At 41.4% G+C, this 21,564-nt stretch overlaps 1 protein-coding gene across 13 annotated transcripts in view; it reads left to right on the top strand.

Annotated features, from left to right (window-relative positions):
• The window catches only part of ARPP21 (cAMP regulated phosphoprotein 21), a 1,402,215-nt gene that overhangs the window by 782,344 nt on the left and 598,307 nt on the right, over nucleotides 1-21,564 (top strand). For all 13 annotated transcript variants that reach the window (XM_044065000.1, XM_044064996.1, XM_044064997.1 and 10 more), the window contains 2 exons: nucleotides 4,231-4,287; nucleotides 5,936-6,162. In XM_044065000.1, the coding sequence (XP_043920935.1) occupies nucleotides 4,231-4,287; nucleotides 5,936-6,162 (284 nt within the window). The remainder of the gene's footprint in view (nucleotides 1-4,230; nucleotides 4,288-5,935; nucleotides 6,163-21,564) is intronic.

Raw genomic sequence — 21,564 nt, 5'->3', positions numbered from 1 at the left:
TGAAATAGAAAGAAGATCAGAGAAGCTCTAATGATAGCCATTGTGGTACTGTTTCTAGCTGTAAAACTGGACTGGAGAGGGCCAGTGATGTTACTGTCACTCAAATGAGATTCCTGCTGAATGTTCCCCTACTCAAGAACCTTGCTAACAAGGGAAAGTTTTGATTTTTGGCAATGAGTGAAACTAAGCCAATCTTTTTGAAGATGGGAGTGGCTAGGTTCTCCTTTAGTTCCTCCTTTACTTTAAAGGAAAAAGTCTCACCTTGAGTGAGGAGACAACAGTCTAAAACACATATGGACATGTGATCTCTTAGCAAGAAAACACAAGCTTAGCTAGCATGAGTAAAAGCACAAATAGTGAAAAAAGGAGCTCATGCAGACAAAAATCATAGTCAGGAATGGTACACTTGTGCCAACCAAAAGGCAGGCGAACCTGCCTAGAGACAATTACTAAAAAGATAATCGGGATTTATGCAATAGGTTTTGTTTACAGTGCATGTTTATTAGCAGTAGACTATACTGTCATAATCCTGTGCTTGAAAAAAAACTTTCTGTCCTGAAGACAAAAACTTTTGTGTACTTCTATGAGTGTACTAAATGTAGGTAATTGTAGATTCTGCTGTGCTTTTTATGCTTTAGAACAGCTAGAAAGTTAGCCTGCAGGATTTACAAGCATCATGATGTCATTAAAAGGTAAACCAACAAGCATGCTCTTCATAAGCACATTCTACCAACCATACATAACAAAGTAATTTTTATGTCTAGATGAAAGTGATTATAGGCGCAGGAGGTGATGCCTGTAACTTCAAACGCAGTCCATTAAAATATTGAATAAGCACTTGTTTAAGGTATCTTATTTTCAACTTCCATCTTTAACACCTCAAAACTGTTTCACTGAGTTTTCTGTATAGGTTTAAGATGAGACAAAGCTGTATTCTAGTTTTTTATGTTTACTGTTGCTGATTTACTATGTTGCAAAAGTGCCTTTATTTTACAAAAGTTAGCTTATTAGTGGTTGGTCGTGTATCAAGTGACTTTGGCAAATTTTAGATATACTTGCTGTTCCTTTGTTATACTAGTTGGGTGAAGTTTCCATGTAAAGAATGGAAGTGATTACTAGTTTATTATTTATAAATTAAATAAAGAAATATCCTCAGAAGGAAGATACGTGTTGTGTTTTACATTTTATTTTTGTATAATTATACTTATGGAAAGGGCACTTAAAAGTGACATTTTACCCGTGGGGGATTTAATTGCAGTTCACTGCTGAATTTACCCGTGCTACTTTGCCCCTCAGTACAGGGAGTTTTGTCATATTACACTTGCAGTGAAAAGGGTTTACCCCCATGTGATATTGTGAGAATTCTTTACCCTAAACATAAGCCATACACCCCTATGAAAACTGTGCTAGGCTGTCACTGTCAAGTTCCTGTAGTATTATATATGTACATATATGGATCCCCTTCCAAGTCCCAAAGTCCATAACACTGACATTCAAAATGTCGAGATGACATTACTGAAAACTGACAACTGTGCTTAGTCCTTTGTGCAATGAATAATGCAATACATTTTGAACTCCTTCACCCAAAAGTAGTAAAGCATACACCCTGCTCTAGAGACCTAAATCTGTACTAATACATCAGCAGCACCAGATGGTGCAACGTATACATATCCCAATTTATTCTTCATTTCTGGAATAGGCTGAGCTGACATATCAAGCAGAGTACATTTCTATTAACCTTTAAAATCAGGCTGGATAACCAGATGAGTGTTTCCAAATTGTGGGAAGACATTCTAATTTCTTACCAGTACTGGGTGATGTGGCTGAGTTTCTCAGTGGTCTCTTTTAACGATACAGTAAGCAAAGACCCATGAACCTCTGAATGCTTCCATGTATTCTAAACTCTGATCTTTTCAGATGCATTGCTATGTTTGTTATAAGGCAAAGTTCTTGCACGCATTTTAAGATGGTTTTAAGAAAACAGCATTCAGTTGTATATTTTCATGACAACAAGACATGAAACTGAAAGTGATTTGTATTATCAAATGTTGCACACTTGCTTCTGCTGCTTGAAAAGTCAGAAGCCTGTAAGTTCCAGACTCACAGAAAGTCTTTGGATTCATGCTTCAGTCTATGCATTAGTGGGTGCTACACTGAAGAGGTGCATTCCATCAGATGATAGTAAAATCCAGGTCACATCTGCCCAAGCTGGTAGCAGCACTGGTGGATGTTGAAAATCCCATAGTGCTTGTCAGAAAGAAGAATAGTGACATTTCCTTGGCGTTCTGGTGAAATTTCAGCATTTGTATGAAGACCACCATGGTTCATCTCTGAAAACAGGCCCACTACTCTAGTGGGACTAAATTGGTCAATAGTACTAAATAGTTGGCCTTGGTTTTCAGAGCGTTGATGCTGTAGCTGATACTTTGACCTGCAGAAAAAAAGACACAATTATTTGACATGAGACCTTGAGGGAAAAAAGATGATAGCAGAAAAATGTTATTTTTTCTAAAATACTTAATTGCATACTATTTCTACTGAAATGAACACTTCACAAGCACATTTCACAGATTCTGAATGAGTTAGCTAGAACACAGGATCATAGGAAGTTACTAGGCTAATGGCTGTAAGACGCTTACAAGCCTATCTAAGTTCTGTCCTTGTTTCCAAGGTTTTTGAACATCCACATCCTACTAAACTAGCTAAATGTTGTATTTATGATAAAATATTTAGCTAGTTTTGTAGGATGTGGATGGTTCAGAAACCTTAGTAAACTTCAATAAGATTGTCAGAGATTAAGAATTTGTCATTGCTGCCCAACATATTTGAGTTGACCTTGATGACAGCAATGTAATGTTACTGTTGTGATAGGTAGAGGTACAAAAGCTCTCCATTTAACTACCATTCACATTAAGAAGATGCATAAGCAAATCACAAAAATTAAAAAAAAAAAAAAAAAACGAGAACATGAACATCCAGTTCATATTAGGTCATCAGTAATATAATTCACCTTCTTTAACCATGAGTTGTCAGAAATGAACCAAATATCGCACAAGTCATGCCTGAACAAGGTGATGTCAGGTGGCCTATTTTTGTAATAGTTCATTTTTAGCAGTCAGGAAAATTCCAGGCATTCATACTGAAATACAGATGATGGTGGAAGAAGACAGAACTAGTCCATAGTAAAGACGAAATAGATATTAGAAGAGTGTTGTTTAGAGACAAGGTTAATGGTCACCTGTTTGGAAAGTCTTGACTGGGAAAGGCATGCCTGAGTGCAGAAATGTTTAAATGTTGGATGAGGTGTCTACTGTACTGGAAAATTTAGCACATTATATTCTGTGCAGACAATGTTTTGTCATAGCATTGTTTTTCAGTCAGGTGTGACTCTCTGACCTCAATGACATTAGCAGACCATGCCTGTCTGTAAACAACTTCTTCAGTAAGTTTCTGCTCGTTTACTTTCATTACTTCAGTATTGTTGCTAAGTCAGGTATAACTCACTGACCTCGACGACTTTAGCAGACCATGCCTGTCTGTAAACAACTTCTTCACTAGGTTTGTGCAGGTTCACTTTCATTACTTTAGTATTGTTGCTAAGTCAGGTATAACTTACTGACCTCGACGACTTTAGCAGACCATGCCTGTCTGTAAACAACTTCTTGACTAAGTTTGTGCAGGTTCACTTTCATTACTTCAGTATTGTTGCTAAGTCAGGTATAACTCTCTGACCTCAGTGACTTTAGCAGCCATGCCTGTCCATAAACAAGTTCTTCAGTAAGTGTGTGCAGGTTCACTTTCATTACGTCAGTATTGTTGCTATTGCCTATCCATCTTTGCCTCTGCAGCCTCCTTTTGCTTTTTCAGTCTTCCTCATAATCCTTGTTTCATTCAGTAGAGATTACATCCTTTGAAGCTGTGTAACAATCTTTGCATTTCATATTATTCACTCCAGGCACTCATGCAGAATTTCCTTTCAAGACATGTCAAAACATGGTTATTTAGAGGATTTAAATGACCATATCATCACTGTTTCCATTTTAAGAGCTATCATGCTATTAGACAGACAGGGCAAAATCCACTCGTGAAGTTACCTGTGCTGGCAATATTTGTGTGAATCAGAAACTGGAAACTTTTGACCAGAATGAGATCTAACCATATTTATTCTTGCAGGTTATTCAAACCCACTGAACATTGCTCATCTCTTGCTATTTTGTTTTGTTTTTCTAGGCTTCTGGATGACAGAAACTTGTGTAATGACACACAGAAGAAAAGGCAGTTGTTTCGGTTTGTAGATATTACATCATTTTTTGTCTATCGTACTTCATACAGTGGATATAAAAAGAGTACACACCCCTGTTAAAATGCCAAGGTTTTGTGATATAAAAAAAATTAAACCACAATAAATCATTTCAAAACTTTTCCCTCCTTTAATGTGATCTATAACCTGTACAATTCATTTGAAAAACAAATCTGTTAGGGGAAAAATATAAAAAAATAAAAAAATGCACAATAAGCTGGTTGCATAAGTGTGCACACCCTTAAACTAATATTTTGTTGAAGCACCTTTTGATTTAATTACAGCATTCCGTCTTCTTGGGTAGGAGTCTGTCAACATAAAACATCTTGACTTGGCAATATTTGCCTACTCTTTCTTGCAAAAGCACTCCAAATCTGACAAATTGTGAGGGCATCTCTTGTGCACAGCCCTCTGCAGGTCACCACACAGATTTTCTTTTGGATTTAGGTCTGGGCTCTGGCTGTGCCATTCCAAAACTTTAATTTTCTACTGGTGAAGCCATTCTTTTGTTGATTTGGATGTATGCTTGGGGTCATCATCATGTTGAAAGGTGAAATTCAACTTCATCTTCAGCTTTCTAGCAGATGCCTGAAGGTTTTGTGACAAAAGTGACTGGTATTTGGAACTGTTCATAATTCCCTCCACCTTGACTAAAGCCCCAGTTCCAGCTGAAGAAAAGCAACCCCAAAGCATGATGCTGCCACCACCATGCTTCACCTTGGGGATGGTGTTTTTTTGGTGATGTGAAGTGTTGTTTGTGCGCCAAATGTACCTTTTGAAATTGTGGCCAAAAAGATTAACCTTGGTCTCATCAAACCATAACACATTTTCCTACGTGCTTTTGGGAGACGATGTATTGTTTTGCAAATTTTAGCCAGGCCTGGGTGTTTTTCTGTGAAAGAAAAGGCTTCCGTCTTGCAACCCTACCCCATAGTCCAGACATGTGGAGAATACGGGAGATTGTTGTCACATGTAATACACAACCAGTACTTGCCAGAAATTTCTGCATCTCCTTCAGTGTTGCTGTAAGTCTCTTGGGAACCTACCTGAACAGTTTTCATCTGGTCTTTTCATCAGTTTTGGAGGGACGTCCAGTTCTTTGCAAAGTCACTGTTGTCCCATATGTTCTCCACTTTTTGATGACTGTCTTCACTGTGTTCTGTAGTATATCCAGTGTTGTGGAAATGTTTTTGTACCCTTCTCCTGACGTGAAACCTTTCAACAATGAGATCCCTTTGAAGCTTTGTAAACTCAATACAAACCATGGCTTTTGCTGTGGCAGACAACTGAGTAAATGTCAGGAAGATCCTACTAGAACAGCTGAACTTTATTTGGGGTTAACCAGAGTCTCTAAATTGATGGCAGGTGTGCACCCAAGAAGACTGAATGCTGTAATTAAATCAAAAAGTGCTTCAAAAAAGTATTATTTTAACGGTGTGCACACTTATGCAACTAGCTTATTGTATGTTTTTTATTTTTTATATTTTTTCCCCTAGCAGATTTTTTTTGTTTTTCAATTGAATTGTATAGGTTATGGGTCACATTAAAGGTGGGAAAAGTTTTGAAATGATTAGATGTATTTCTTTGTTTCATCAGCAGAATGGAGATTTTTCTGGTTTTCCTTTGTTCTTACAGTGGTAATAGAGATGGCACCGGAAAGACATCTGGAAGTAGACAGAGTAGCTCAGAGATAGACATGAAATGGAGTGAACAGAGACCCTGGAGCAGTACAGACTCTGACAGCTCCAATCGTAATTTGAAGCCTGCTATAACAAAGACTGCCAGCTTTGGAGGGATAACCGTTTTGACACGGGGGGACAGCTCAGCCAGTAACAGAAGCACTGGGAAGCTATCCAAAACAGGTACTAGTGGAAATGTCATTTCAACATCACAGTTTTACTAAAGGTCATGACCTCCATTATATTTCCATTCGGTTTGTTACCCTTGCATGGAAAGGCAGTTTTACTGTTGTGCAATTTAATGTGGGCATATACCCTATGATTCTTCCTTTTACTACTGTCCTGCAATTTCTTTGTAGTTCAGAAATATTTCTGAAGTGTCATTTGTTGTTCTTTCTTTGGTTTCCTCATTTAAGTTGTTATCTTACCAGGTCAAATGAATATAAAATTCAACTTTATGAGGCGTCACTCTGTGTTAAACAGACCTTGCTGCCCAGTAGGTAAGGGTATATTGCATCTCCATAGTTGAGAACGTTCTTAACAACTACTGCTGAGACATTTTATAATGTGAAACTTCCAATAGCCATATATTGTTGCAATAATAAAAGAAAGATCAGTTAAGGTTTGGCCATAAACCCAGAGTGTGAGAGATTTTCCCTCAAACCACAAGCCTGTGGATCATACCTGGAATTGTCCAGGTATGTACACACCTTTTCAAGACTTATGGTTTCCATTGGACGTTTCAGTTTTAATTTTCCTGCAGATGGAAGTTAGGCTTATTTCAAGTCTGTATTTATTAATCAAATTTGTAACTCACACACTTGATGTGTAATATTTTAATTTGCATCACTTGGTAAGATAGCACATGTAACACTGGGCTCAGAGACATAGGGAGAGAGAGAGGCATGATGCAAATCATACTTTCCTTTTTATTAAATATTTTTTTTAATGCTGTCATATTTTTATTTATGTCATATATGCATTAGAACAAATATACATGAAGTCTAATAAGTACAACTCTTTTAGGATGACAAGTACAGTCTAAAGAATCTCATAGTTGTACATACAAAGTATACTGAAAAACACACATTGCCAGATTCCTAGATTCCATACTTTTACATTCTTCTGTGAGTTCCTTTCTTTATTGCTGCTCAACATTCTTCCCTTTGCTGTGGACCCTGTCCTTGACCTCCATTGCTTGTGTTTTGTCTCACATTCTTCCCTTTGCTGTGGACCCTGTCCTTGACCTCCATTGCTTGTGTTTTGTCTCACATTCTTCCCTTTGCTGTGGACCCTGTACTTGACCTCCATTGCTTGTGTTTTGTCTCACATTCTTCCCTTTACTGTGGACCCTGTCCTTGACCTCCATTGCTTGTGTTTTGTCTCACATTCTTCCCTTTGCTGTGGACCCTGTCCTTGACCTCCATTGCTTGTGTTTTGTCTCACATTCTTCCCTTTGCTGTGGACCCTGTCCTTGACCTCCATTGCTTGTGTTTTGTCTCACATTCTTCCCTTTGCTGTGGGACCCTGTCCTTGACCTCCATTGCTTGTGTTTTGTCTCACATTCTTCCCTTTGCTGTGGACCCTGTCCTTGACCTCCATTGCTTGTGTTTTGTCTCACATTCTTCCCTTTCCTGTGGACCTGTCCTTGACCTCCATTGCTTGTGTTTTGTCTCACATTCTTCCCTTTGCTGTGGGACCCTGTCCTTGACCTCCATTGCTTGTGTTTTGTCTCACATTCTTCCCTTTGCTGTGGACCCTGTCCTTGACCTCCATTGCTTGTGTTTTGTCTCACATTCTTCCCTTTGCTGTGGACCCTGTCCTTGACCTCCATTGCTTGTGTTTTGTCTCACATTCTTCCCTTTGCTGTGGACCCTGTCCTTGACCTCCATTGCTTGTGTTTTGTCTCACATTCTTCCCTTTGCTGTGGACCCTGTCCTTGACCTCCATTGCTTGTGTTTTGTCTCACATTCTTCCTTTGCTGTGGACCCTGTCCTTGACCTCCATTGCTTGTGTTTTGTCTCACATTCTTCCCTTTGCTGTGGACCCTGTCCTTGACCTCCATTGCTTGTGTTTTGTCTCACATTTGTCCCTTTGCTGTGGACCCTGTACTTGACCTCCATTGCTTGTGTTTTGTCTCACATTCTTCCCTTTGCTGTGGACCCTGTCCCTGACCTCCATTGCTTGTGTTTTGTCTCACATTCTTCCCTTTGCTGTGGACCCTGTACTTGACCTCCATTGCTTGTGTTTTGTCTCACATTATTCCATTTGCTGTGGACCCTGTACTTGACCTCCATTACTTGTGTTTTGTCTCACATCCGTCCCTTTGCTGTGGACCTTGTCCTTGACCTCCATGCTTGTGTTTTGTCTCACATTCTTCCCTTTGCTGTGGACCCTGTCCTTGACCTCCATTGCTTGTGTTTTGTCTCACATTCTTCCCTTTGCTGTGGACCCTGTCCTTGACCTCCATTGCTTGTGTTTTGTCTCACATTCTTCCCTTTGCTGTGGACCCTGTCCTTGACCTCCATTGCTTGTGTTTTGTCTCACATTCTTCCCTTTGCTGTGGACCCTGTCCTTGACCTCCATTGCTTGTGTTTTGTCTCACATTCTTCCCTTTGCTGTGGACCCTGTACTTGACCTCCATTGCTTGTGTTTTGTCTCACATTCTTCCCTTTGCTGTGGACCCTGTCCTTGACCTCCATTGCTTGTGTTTTGTCTCACATTCTTCCCTTTGCTGTGGACCCTGCCGTTGACCTCCATGCTTGTGTTTTGTTTCACATTCTTCCCTTTGCTGTGGATCCTGTACTTGACCTCCATTGTTTGTGTTTTGTCTCACATTCTTCCCTTTGCTGTGGACCCTGTCCTTGACCTCCATGCTTGTGTTTTGTCTCACATTCTTCCCTTTGCTGTGGACCCTGTACTTGACCTCCATTGCTTGTGTTTTGTCTCACATTCTTCCCTTTGCTGTGGACCCTGTCCTTGACCTCCATGCTTGTGTTTTGTCTCACATTCTTCCCTTTGCTGTGGACCCTGTACTTGACCTCCATGCTTGTGTTTTGTCTCACATTCTTCCCTTTGCTGTGGACCCTGTCCTTGACCTCCATTGCTTGTGTTTTGTCTCACATTCTTCCCTTTGCTGTGGACCCTGTCCTTGACCTCCATTGCTTGTGTTTTGTCTCACATTCTTCCCTTTGCTGTGGACCCTGTCCTTGACCTCCATTGCTTGTGTTTTGTCTCACATTCTTCCCTTGCTGTGGACCCTGTACTTGACCTCCATTGCTTGTGTTTTGTCTCACATCCGTCCCTTTGCTGTGGACCCTGTCCTTGACCTCCATTGCTTGTGTTTTGTCTCACATTCTTCCCTTTGCTGTGGACCCTGTACTTGACCTCCATTGCTTGTGTTTTGTCTCACATTCTTCCCTTTGCTGTGGACCCTGTACTTGACCTCCATTGCTTGTGTTTTGTCTCACATTCTTCCCTTTGCTGTGGACTCTGTCCTTGACCTCCATTGCTTGTGTTTTGTCTCACATTCTTCCCTTTGCTGTGGACTCTGTCCTTGACCTCCATTGCTTGTGTTTTGTCTCACATTCTTCCCTTTGCTGTGGACCCTGTCCTTGACCTCCATTGCTTGTGTTTTGTCTCACATTCTTCCCTTTGCTGTGGACCCTGTACTTGACCTCCATTGCTTGTGTTTTGTCTCACATTCTTCCCTTTGCTGTGGACCCTGTCGTTGACCTCCATTGCTTGTGTTTTGTCTCACATTCTTCCCTTTGCTGTGGACCCTGTCCTTGACCTCCACTGCTTGTGTTTTGTCTCACATTCTTCCCTTTCCTGTGAACCTGTCCTTGACCTCCATTGCTTGTGTTTTGTCTCACATTCTTCCCTTTGCTGTGGGACCCTGTCCTTGACCTCCATTGCTTGTGTTTTGTCTCACATTCTTCCCTTTGCTGTGGACCCTGTCCTTGACCTCCATTGCTTGTGTTTTGTCTCACATTCTTCCCTTTGCTGTGGACCCTGTCCTTGACCTCCATTGCTTGTGTTTTGTCTCACATTCTTCCATTTGCTGTGGACCCTGTACTTGACATCCATTGCTTGTGTTCTGTCTCACATTCTACCATTTGCTGTGGACCCTGTACTTGACCTCCATTGCTTGTGTTTTGTCTCACATTCTTCCCTTTGCTGTGGACCCTGTCCTTGACCTCCATTGCTTGTGTTTTGTCTCACATTCTTCCCTTTGCTGTGGACCCTGTACTTGACCTCCATTGCTTGTGTTTTGTCTCACATTCTTCCCTTTGCTGTGGACCCTGTCCTTGACCTCCATTGCTTGTGTTTTGTCTCACATTCTTCCCTTTGCTGTGGACCCTGTCCTTGACCTCCATTGCTTGTGTTTTGTCTCACATTCTTCCCTTTGCTGTGGACCCTGTCCTTGACCTCCATTGCTTGTGTTTTGTCTCACATTCTTCTCTTTGCTGTGGGACCCTGTCCTTGACCTCCATTGCTTGTGTTTTGTCTCACATTCTTCCCTTTGCTGTGGACCCTGTCCTTGACCTCCATTGCTTGTGTTTTGTCTCACATTCTTCCCTTTCCTGTGGACCTGTCCTTGACCTCCATTGCTTGTGTTTTGTCTCACATTCTTCCCTTTGCTGTGGGACCCTGTCCTTGACCTCCATTGCTTGTGTTTTGTCTCACATTCTTCCCTTTGCTGTGGACCCTGTCCTTGACCTCCATTGCTTGTCTTTTGTCTCACATTCTTCCCTTTGCTGTGGACCCTGTCCTTGACCTCCATTGCTTGTGTTTTGTCTCACATTCTTCCCTTTGCTGTGGACCCTGTCCTTGACCTCCATTGCTTGTGTTTTGTCTCACATTCTTCCTTTGCTGTGGACCCTGTCCTTGACCTCCATTGCTTGTGTTTTGTCTCACATTCTTCCCTTTGCTGTGGACCCTGTCCTTGACCTCCATTGCTTGTGTTTTGTCTCACATTCGTCCCTTTGCTGTGGACCCTGTACTTGACTTCCATTGCTTGTGTTTTGTCTCACATTCTTCCCTTTGCTGTGGACCCTGTCCTTGACCTCCATTGCTTGTGTTTTGTCTCACATTCTTCCCTTTGCTGTGGACCCTGTACTTGACCTCCATTGCTTGTGTTTTGTCTCACATTATTCCATTTGCTGTGGACCCTGTACTTGACCTCCATTACTTGTGTTTTGTCTCACATCCGTCCCTTTGCTGTGGACCCTGTCCTTGACCTCCATGCTTGTGTTTTGTCTCACATTCTTCCCTTTGCTGTGGACCCTGTCCTTGACCTCCATTGCTTGTGTTTTGTCTCACATTCTTCCCTTTGCTGTGGACCCTGTCCTTGACCTCCATTGCTTGTGTTTTGTCTCACATTCTTCCCTTTGCTGTGGACCCTGTCCTTGACCTCCATTGCTTGTGTTTTGTCTCACATTCTTCCCTTTGCTGTGGACCCTGTCCTTGACCTCCATTGCTTGTGTTTTGTCTCACATTCTTCCCTTTGCTGTGGACCCTGTACTTGACCTCCATTGCTTGTGTTTTGTCTCACATTCTTCCCTTTGCTGTGGACCCTGTCCTTGACCTCCATTGCTTGTGTTTTGTCTCACATTCTTCCCTTTGCTGTGGACCCTGTCGTTGACCTCCATGCTTGTGTTTTGTCTCACATTCTTCCCTTTGCTGTGGATCCTGTACTTGACCTCCATTGTTTGTGTTTTGTCTCACATTCTTCCCTTTGCTGTGGACCCTGTCCTTGACCTCCATGCTTGTGTTTTGTCTCACATTCTTCCCTTTGCTGTGGACCCTGTACTTGACCTCCATTGCTTGTGTTTTGTCTCACATTCTTCCCTTTGCTGTGGACCCTGTACTTGACCTCCATGCTTGTGTTTTGTCTCACATTCTTCCCTTTGCTGTGGACCCTGTCCTTGACCTCCATTGCTTGTGTTTTGTCTCACATTCTTCCCTTTGCTGTGGACCCTGTCCTTGACCTCCATTGCTTGTGTTTTGTCTCACATTCTTCCCTTTGCTGTGGACCCTGTCCTTGACCTCCATTGCTTGTGTTTTGTCTCACATTCTTCCCTTGCTGTGGACCCTGTACTTGACCTCCATTGCTTGTGTTTTGTCTCACATCCGTCCCTTTGCTGTGGACCCTGTCCTTGACCTCCATTGCTTGTGTTTTGTCTCACATTCTTCCCTTTGCTGTGGACCCTGTACTTGACCTCCATTGCTTGTGTTTTGTCTCACATTCTTCCCTTTGCTGTGGACCCTGTACTTGACCTCCATTGCTTGTGTTTTGTCTCACATTCTTCCCTTTGCTGTGGACTCTGTCCTTGACCTCCATTGCTTGTGTTTTGTCTCACATTCTTCCCTTTGCTGTGGACCCTGTCCTTGACCTCCATTGCTTGTGTTTTGTCTCACATTCTTCCCTTTGCTGTGGACCCTGTCCTTGACCTCCATTGCTTGTGTTTTGTCTCACATTCTTCCCTTTGCTGTGGACCCTGTACTTGACCTCCATTGCTTGTGTTTTGTCTCACATTCTTCCCTTTGCTGTGGACCCTGTCCTTGACCTCCATTGCTTGTGTTTTGTCTCACATTCTTCCCTTTGCTGTGGACCCTGTCCTTGACCTCCATTGCTTGTGTTTTGTCTCACATTCTTCCCTTTCCTGTGGACCTGTCCTTGACCTCCATTGCTTGTGTTTTGTCTCACATTCTTCCCTTTGCTGTGGGACCCTGTCCTTGACCTCCATTGCTTGTGTTTTGTCTCACATTCTTCCCTTTGCTGTGGACCCTGTCCTTGACCTCCATTGCTTGTGTTTTGTCTCACATTCTTCCCTTTGCTGTGGACCCTGTCCTTGACCTCCATTGCTTGTGTTTTGTCTCACATTCTTCCATTTGCTGTGGACCCTGTACTTGACATCCATTGCTTGTGTTTTGTCTCACATTCTACCATTTGCTGTGGACCCTGTACTTGACCTCCATTGCTTGTGTTTTGTCTCACTGTGGACCCTGTCCTTGACCTCCATTGCTTGTGTTTTGTCTCACATTCTTCCCTTTGCTGTGGACCCTGTCCTTGACCTCCATTGCTTGTGTTTTGTCTCACATTCTTCCATTTGCTGTGGATCCTGTACTTGACCTCCATTGCTTGTGTTTTGTCTCACTGTGGACCCTGTCCTTGACCTCCATGCTTGTGTTTTGTCTCACATTCTTCCCTTTGCTGTGGACCCTGTCCTTGACCTCCATGCTTGTGTTTTGTCTCTTCATTTTCTTGCCTGTTCTGCATTCTTTGAGCATCAGGCCATACTTTTCTACACTTTTTTCCTCTCATTTCTCTAATCCTCTCTCTTCCGTTAGTTTATTTTTCATTCTTTTATCTCTTTCCTTAAGATAACCACATTTATCTTTTCATGGTGTACTTTCTTCCAGATCCTTCCCCGCTGTTTGCTGCTAGATTTTTCTTTTTCTTTCTGGCAGGAGTAGCATTTGTTTCTGATCCCCTCTGTCTGCGCTTTTTTGGGTGACTGTCTAAGCTAAACACAGTTTCCATTTGTGTATGTGTTTTTGCCTAATATCTCTCTTCACTCATGTGCATACATCTCAACTGTCCAGATTTTCACAGAATATCCAGATTTTTGTGTCATGTTTTTGGTTTGGTCCTCATAAAATTTGTAGTTTTCTGGAAAATCACTGGGATGATCTGAAGATCTAAGTCATTAAATAATGATATATAATCGAGTTTCAGAAATTCTTCAGAAAATGTATGTTAAAACAAATTATGTTACTCTAGCAACTCTCTAAGCTTAAACTGTTGGACCCCAGTAGTTAAAGTTGACCACAAATCAGTCACCTTCAAACTGACACTAACACCAGAACTCACAAAGGGTGATATCAGGCTAACAAACTTCACCAAGTCAAACTGTAGCCTCCTAGGTGAAGGTATAAATGCATTCCAAGCCCCACCCCAAGCTGAAAGTGGTAACTACACCGAAGCTTACACTAAAGCCCTGTACAATCGCTTGCAAGTGTATAAACTTAACTGTACCAAGTAGACTCAGAGCCCGAGTCTCAAGTAAAATCAAGCTGCCATGGAGGACTTCCGGCATCAGCAAACTGTACAATAAATGCAAAAGGTTGCTGTCCAAGAAGACAAAGGCAAGGTCTCAACAATGGAAAAGCACCTTCCTCAGCCGCAACAGGTAAATAAGACAACTTGTCAAATCATCCAAGAGCTCCTTTGAGAGAAACCTAGAAAGTATAGCCAAGGATAACCATAAGGCCTTTTACAGCTATGTACGTAACCAAAAGGGTATGACCCAAGAATGTGCAGAACTGATGGACAACTGTATCACACACACTGACCCCACAGAGATAGCAAACCTAATAGCGGATAGATTTGGCAAAAGTTTCATTCTCTTATCCCCTCCTAAATTACAGCAAACTCTCTCTCAAGCTTCCCCCCACCTTACATATCTGAAAAACAGGTCCTCAAAGCTGTGTCCAAGGTAAAGAGTATGGCCTCTATGGGACCAGATGATATCCCAGGCTGTCTTCTAAACAGGCTAAAACATGAACTAGCATCATCACTAATTACCCTTTTCAATCATAGCCTAACCACAGGCTTTGTTCTGCGGAAAGGAGAACAGCTACAGTTATTCCCCTCCACAAAGGTGGCCTAGCAACAGACCGGAGGAATTACAGACCCATAAGCCTGACCAGCCTTATCTGTAAGCCCATGTAATGTATTATTATGGACCTCATAAATGAAGACATAGGTGACCTCTAAACCTTGGATCCTACCCAGTTCAGCTTCATGAAGAGCAGATCCTGCCTGTTAAATCTGGTGGCTTTCTTTGAAAGTGTGACCAAGGCCATTGATGAGGGCAAATCTGTACACACAGCATACCTTGACTTGGCAAAGGCTTTTTAACATAATCCCACATTCAGGCATTACCAATAAACTTAGCAAACTGAATATAACCCCCTTTATTGTAAGATGGGTTGCCAACTGGCTCACAAACTGGACATACACTATCAAAGTGGGTGACTCCACATCAACCAGCAGACCTGTTACCAGTGGGGGGCCGCAGGGGTCAGTGCTGGGCCCCCTATTGTTTGGTATATACTTTTCAGAAGCTCAGGTCAAAACTAAAGAGCTGTGGCTGACCAAGTATGCAGATGACTGCAAACTAGGTGCAATCATTGAATTCCCAAATGATGTCAGTATACTCCAGGAGGGTCTCACACAGATCAAGAACTGGTGCATTAGTCACAGTCTCAAACTGAATGCAGAGAAATGCATCATCATTCCCTTTGGTACAAACAATGTCCCTTCACACTATCAGATCAACAACAGTAACCTAAGTACCCATGATGTGGTAAGAGACCTGGGATCACAGCTTGAACGTGACCTTAACTTCGACCACAAGGTGTCTAACGTTGTAAGGAAAGCTTTCCATGTAGTTCACTTGATTAGTAAAGTCATCACATCAAGAGCAAAGGAAGTTATAATTCTGCTGTACTTGGCACTTATCCGGACCATAATTGAGTATAATGCCCCATTCTGTATGTACTGTACTAAGCACCTGCAGCAATTAGAGTGACATCAAAGGTTTCTAACAAAGAAGATTAAGAGCCTCCAGCATGTGCCTTACATGGACCGACTAAATTCTCTGTCACTATAATCTGTATCATATAGACTTCTTAGGGGAGACTTATGCCTGGCCTACAGAGCAACCCAAGATCCAAACTTAATGAATGTACTGCATATCTGTAAGTCAAATGGGATTATGTCTACCCATTTCATGGACTTAAATATGGCCTGTGACTTAAATAGGACATGGTGGAGGGACAGATTTATCTCCCAGCAACTGCCACGTCTTTGGAACAGGCTATCAATTCATGTGAAACAGAGTACCTGTATGACACTGTTCAAGAGGAACCTGGACGAGTGGATGGGGCACCATAAATTCTTACTGGGAATAGCACTCACATGGGCAGTAATCATTAAATGCAATCTTGGGTATTGACTAGTATTCCTATGGTATTACATTGGGTTGAAATGGCTATGCTTAAAATGACCTTCAGGTCAATAGCCTGGTAATCTCCTATAATCCTAAGAGCAATATTTAAAATGTGTCCCTATGTTTAGGCCTTTACCCCTATATTTTGTTGGACTTTGTACCTATTTCTTGCACTAAGAGGAGAGGTATGCCCATGTCAGCTTGCAGCCGTTCCCCTTTCACCCATTCACATTGATACCCAAATGCTGTTTTTTCAGAGCATGCGGTTCTGTTTGTAATTTGGTGAATATTGTTGCTGTCCATTTGTCACTGAGGCATTATTCAGACTTCTCGTCTTTCCACCCAGTTTTACACACTCCTGATTTCTCTGCTCTTTCCATGTTAAGCACTGCTGTACTTCGCATGATATATTTTTATTTTATTTATTTTATTTTACATTTGTTGACTGGGCTAGTCCAGCTGGATATATGTCCATTTTCAGTAGAGGCCTGGGGAGGAAAAGTTCCAAAAACACAGTAGTATTTATATTATATGATAGTTTTTACAAATGCACGTGCATTACAGATTTTAGCAATTCTTTACATTTTCTTATATTACTGCTTAAAGAATCTTTATACATGTCATATTTGGATAGTTATAAGAAGATATTTATAATGACATTAAATTAATATATAAAATCACACTCTCTTTATAGTTAACAGAAAAGCAACTAGATTAGTACAGGAATACTGGTAAGTACCCAATGATAAGTAAGGAAGTTAGTCAGGGTTAGCACAAGGGCATAACCAATGTGTTTTAAGGTATAGTTTCAGTTTGTTTTGAATAGTGTTATTGAGGAAAGCGAGGTCAGGTCACTGGGGAGTGAGTTCCAGGTTTTGCCCACAGTATTGGAGAACAGTCACCAGCCATATTGTTGGTTTTACCTATTTGTACAAGTAGTTTATTTGACGAGTGTAGGGTCTTAAGGTTATTGTAGGCAGTGATAAGGTTGGTAAGTAGTGGGGTTTTAGGTTGATTCAGGATCTTGTGGGCGACTTAATTGGTTAAATAGTAGTAGGTTTGGCAACTCTAGCCATCCTTGTTCTTCAAGATTATGACAATGATGGGTTCTGAAAGCAGAGCCAGTGGCAAATCTGGCAATATTGTTGCAGGAGATAGCCAGCTTCTTAAGGTTGTTTTTACACAGATTAGTATATATAGGGGAGGCATAGAGGAGAGGAGAGATTAAGTGGGTATGGGCAATAGTAGTCCTGGCAAATGGAGTCAGAAAAGGTTTGATCCTATAAAAAAAGCCTAGTTTTTTGTTGACTGCTTTTATAGTAATGTTAATATGAGTATCAAAGTTAAGGTTGTTATCAATTAATACTCCTAGAAGTTTGGTAGTGGGATCAGGAGATATGATAGTACCATTGTTTGATATAACAGTAAACTTAAGTGGGGAGGCCCTACGGATGGGAGTGAAAAGTAAGAGTTTTGTTTTTTTGGGGTTCAAGATGAGGCAACGGTGTAGAAGCCATTTTTCGACTGTATTAAACACATTTTGGGTTAGGGTCTGTAGGACAGATGGAGAAGCGGCTGAGCATATTAATGTGGAATCGTCTGCATACCAAATACAGGTAGCTTGAGGTATTACAGAATGTAGGTCATTAATAAAAATTGAAAATAGGAGAGGGCCTAATATGGAGCCTTGTGGCAATGGGGAGGTGGGTAGATAAACTGTTCTCCCATAGTACAGCCTGCTGTCTATTGTTTAGGTAGGATTTGAACCATTGTATAGCCAGTGCGTCTAGTGACAGGCTTTTGAGTATGTTTATGAGTAGCTGGTGGTTAACTATATCGAAGGCTTTAGAGAGATCAATAAAGAGGGCTGAGGAAAGACTGTTGTTATTACGATTTTTGTTAATACAGTCAGAGAAGGATAAGAGGGCAGAGGTGATGCTGTGAAATGGCCTAAAACCATGTTGACAGTTAGCTAGTAAGTTGTTTTCTAATAGGTAGTTTAACAGTTGTTTATGAATGCATTTCTCCATGATTTTTGCCAGTGGAGATAATATAGCTATGGGTCTATAGCTTGTTAATTTGTTGGAGTTACCGCCTTTATGCAGAGGGATAATATGTGAGATTTTCCAGATAGATGGGATAGTTCCTTCAGTTATAATTCTATTAATTAGGATGGAGATGGGCTAGGCTATGGCTTTTGCAGCTTTTTTCAAATATTCTGCTGGTAGTAGATCAGCTGAGGGGGTGGTTGGTTTAAGTGTTTGAATAAGGGTACAGACAAGGGATGTAGGAACAGGTTGAAGGTGAAATGAGGGGGGTGAACTGGATATAGAAGTAGTCAGAGATGAGCTGTCAGGAGATAGTTGACTGGCAAGAGATTGAATGGTCTCTGTAAAGAAAGTGTTGAAGGTATTGGCAATTTGTTTGGGATTATCGTGGTCAGTGCCTAATTGGGTATAATCTGATCCTATTTTCACTAGCTGAACTACTGCTTATTTGTCCTGGCAGAAGCATGAGATTTCACCCAGCATTATTGGCTTGAGTGTTTTTTCAATATGATTAGAAAGACAGAAACAGAACAAAATATGCTACAGCATCCAGAATGTGTTTTTCTCTATTTCTGTTTTCTCCCATCAGATCAGGAAAATGCTCAGGACAATAAAGATGTGTATTATACTATAACATTTTGCCTCTTACATGACCCACATGCCTGTGATGGCCACTTCCAGGCAAAGCAGTTGTTGTACAACCCATTCTTTCCTAAATACTACTGCAGTGTGTCTGCTCTTGTAACTGTAGCTCAGTCAGCAAGCTCCTTCCCTGGATGGCTTCTGGCTTCTGCTTCCAGGAATCTTTCCCTACTTAGCATTAACAAAAATCATTAAGGGCTTCTGAATACAGTTGTGGCTTATGTCCAATGGAATTCATCAGTCAAAAAATACAGCCACAGATTTTTTAGTTAAAAACTGTGCAGTATAAACAGATAACTAATTTTCTTTACATTGATTTTCAATATTTACTGTGGATTATTTCGGGTTTCTTCACTTTACACTGCTGTGATTGGCTGATACATGATCTACACATTTTCAGCTGCAGTAAGAGTGTGAGGAAATGCGGAACCCATCATTGTCATAATGTTGAACAACTAGGATGGCTGGCAGATTGCATGGCTATGCTGACAATCCTGAGGTCATTGACTTAACCAGCGCCTTTCCTATGGGTAGATCACTCAGTTTTGCTAGTCTACAGGTGCTGAGTCAGAAACTACACCAGTGATGCCTCTGTAACCACTTTATTTATAAGAAAATCAAACAATAATAACAATGCTTAAGAATAAAACATGAAAACATGAAGATTACATAGTTATGACATGAAGTAACACCAGAAGCTGGTTGGCATTACAAGGCCAGTTCCTGCTACAAGTTAGTGTTTGAGAGCATAACTGCAAGCCCCTCAGACAAGTCATTTTAACCAAGAACTCTTCAGCTCATCCGTCCACTGCCTGTACAAAACCTCATCAGTCATCATGACCTGTCAATCCATCAAGAGGCCAAGAGTAAAGGGGGGAACGCAAGGGGGAGTTAAGCCATGAGGCACCCACCCACTGGCAAGCCAAATAAGCCGTATACCCCATACCCAAACTTCTATTGACCCAATTTCCCAGGGTAAGTAACATCAATTTTGGAAAATCCATAGTTGAAAACATTACTAAAATTAATAAAGTGATCATTAACAGACAAGGTAAGCTGCAAAATAATCAATGCTCATTCATTCAAGTATGTTCCATCTGCATCAAAAAATCTTTGGCCACCTTTGCTAGGTCAGTATGCATAATTAGCTGGTAACCAATGCCCCTGGTTCTTTGAGCCACATGGTGGTTAATGAAGCTTCGGGATCTCTCCATTCCAGTGGAACTTCGTATAGTGTCTGTCCAGAGCAACCTGGGAAGGATGGCAGACCAAAACACTGCAGTGCTCGGATGAAGAGTGTACAGTCTGTAAAGGTCAGACAGAATCCTTGCTGCTAAAATTCTCTTTGGAACTGACGTTAAATCATTGCCACCCAGATGTATAATCATAGCATTCAGCAATTCTAATCTAACAGTTAAAGAACACTAGATGTCACGAAGCTGAAACCAAGACAAGCTTGAAAAGCTGAGCCAGAGGGTTACCCAAAATATCTAATCCACAAAGGAAGAACATCTCGAAGGCTGGGTTACAGCTTGACCAGCCACTCTTTCTACAAAAGAATGCCCAAGATTCAAAGTACCTTCCTTCCTGTAAAATAAATAAAAATTGGGAGGGGGGGGTTACCACCTAATGTATAAAAGATAGTTATCGGATAACCAACTCCCCATCCTCTTTAAAACCTTGGTTGAATGGCTCTCCTCTGCTGGAGTTCAGATTTGACCTTTGTAAATTAAGTGAGAGGAATATCGCTGGGTGAAAATACCTTGACATATGAGGACTTTTATTTAGAGTTACATTCACTACGGCTAAAGAAATAGTACAGCCTGATTTAAGACAGAAGACCAGACAGGAAGGAGGGGTATTGAGTGATAACTTCCCTAGGTAGGAAGCCCAAAGGACTGGGCAGGTGGCATAAAACCTAGATTTTCCTAAATGAATTTCTTGACATTTGCTGGACTGATCCATTTTAGACCTCCTTAACCATATAAACACCAGGTCTTTCCCAGTAAAAAACATTGTCCCAGTGTAAAGAATAAATAACCTCACTAACTTGAACACCCCAGTGTACAACCAGTTAAACAAGGTGGCCCAGTGGATGAAGGAGTAAAAGTCATCCAGTGAGTAGTATAGACCCTTAACAATGTGTCCAAGGAAGTAATGGCCAATGGGTCTCCCAGAATCCTGAATGGCACCTCTGGTATTTTCCCAAACATTCACTGACCTACTGATGATCCAGTGAGTGGACAAATCGTGGAGCTCTGAGATCTGGGGCAACCATTCTAAGGCTGCCAGGTGTATGTGAATTCTACTGGGAACATCTCTGTATTATAAAGTGTAGTAATAACGGGAGCTCCCAGTGTCTGAACATCTGTGGTAGCTTGTTATAAAAGAGGTTGTAGGTATATAAGGATGAGGAATAGGCTGTTTTAGTTTTTGCTTCCCAAGATTATTACTTAAAAGTGTCATAGCTACTCCTTGCCAATAAGCCAAAATTCTGGAGGCCTGGGTGTCCTGGGTAGAGCCATTTCTAGTGCCAGCTGCTGAAACCTGGAAAGGAGGATAAACTATCAACATTGCCATTATCTCTTCTTGGTACATGATGGCTAGAAAAGCTCAAACTGATTTTCAGACTGAATAGAACGAACAACCTGATAACAGAATGGGCCTATCTGGACTAAGATGACATCTTGTTAAGCGCATAAACTACTACCAAATTTTCAAAGTAAAAAGAAGCCCTCCTGTTAGCAAAATGGTCTTCCCAAATCAAAGTGACAACCTAAATGGGAAAGACTTCCAAAAAGGTGATGTCCTTCACCCTATCCATGGGCCAAGAGTTGGGCCATTTTGCTGCAAACCACTTCCCTTTAAAATAT

Source organism: Protopterus annectens, chromosome 3.part0 (genome assembly GCF_019279795.1).
Source record: "Protopterus annectens isolate FY-2018-M chromosome 3.part0, PAN1.0, whole genome shotgun sequence".
NCBI lineage: Eukaryota > Metazoa > Chordata > Ceratodontiformes > Protopteridae > Protopterus > Protopterus annectens.
Note: the sequence above shows the minus strand (reverse complement) of the source record. Positions and strands in the feature narration are given on the sequence as shown.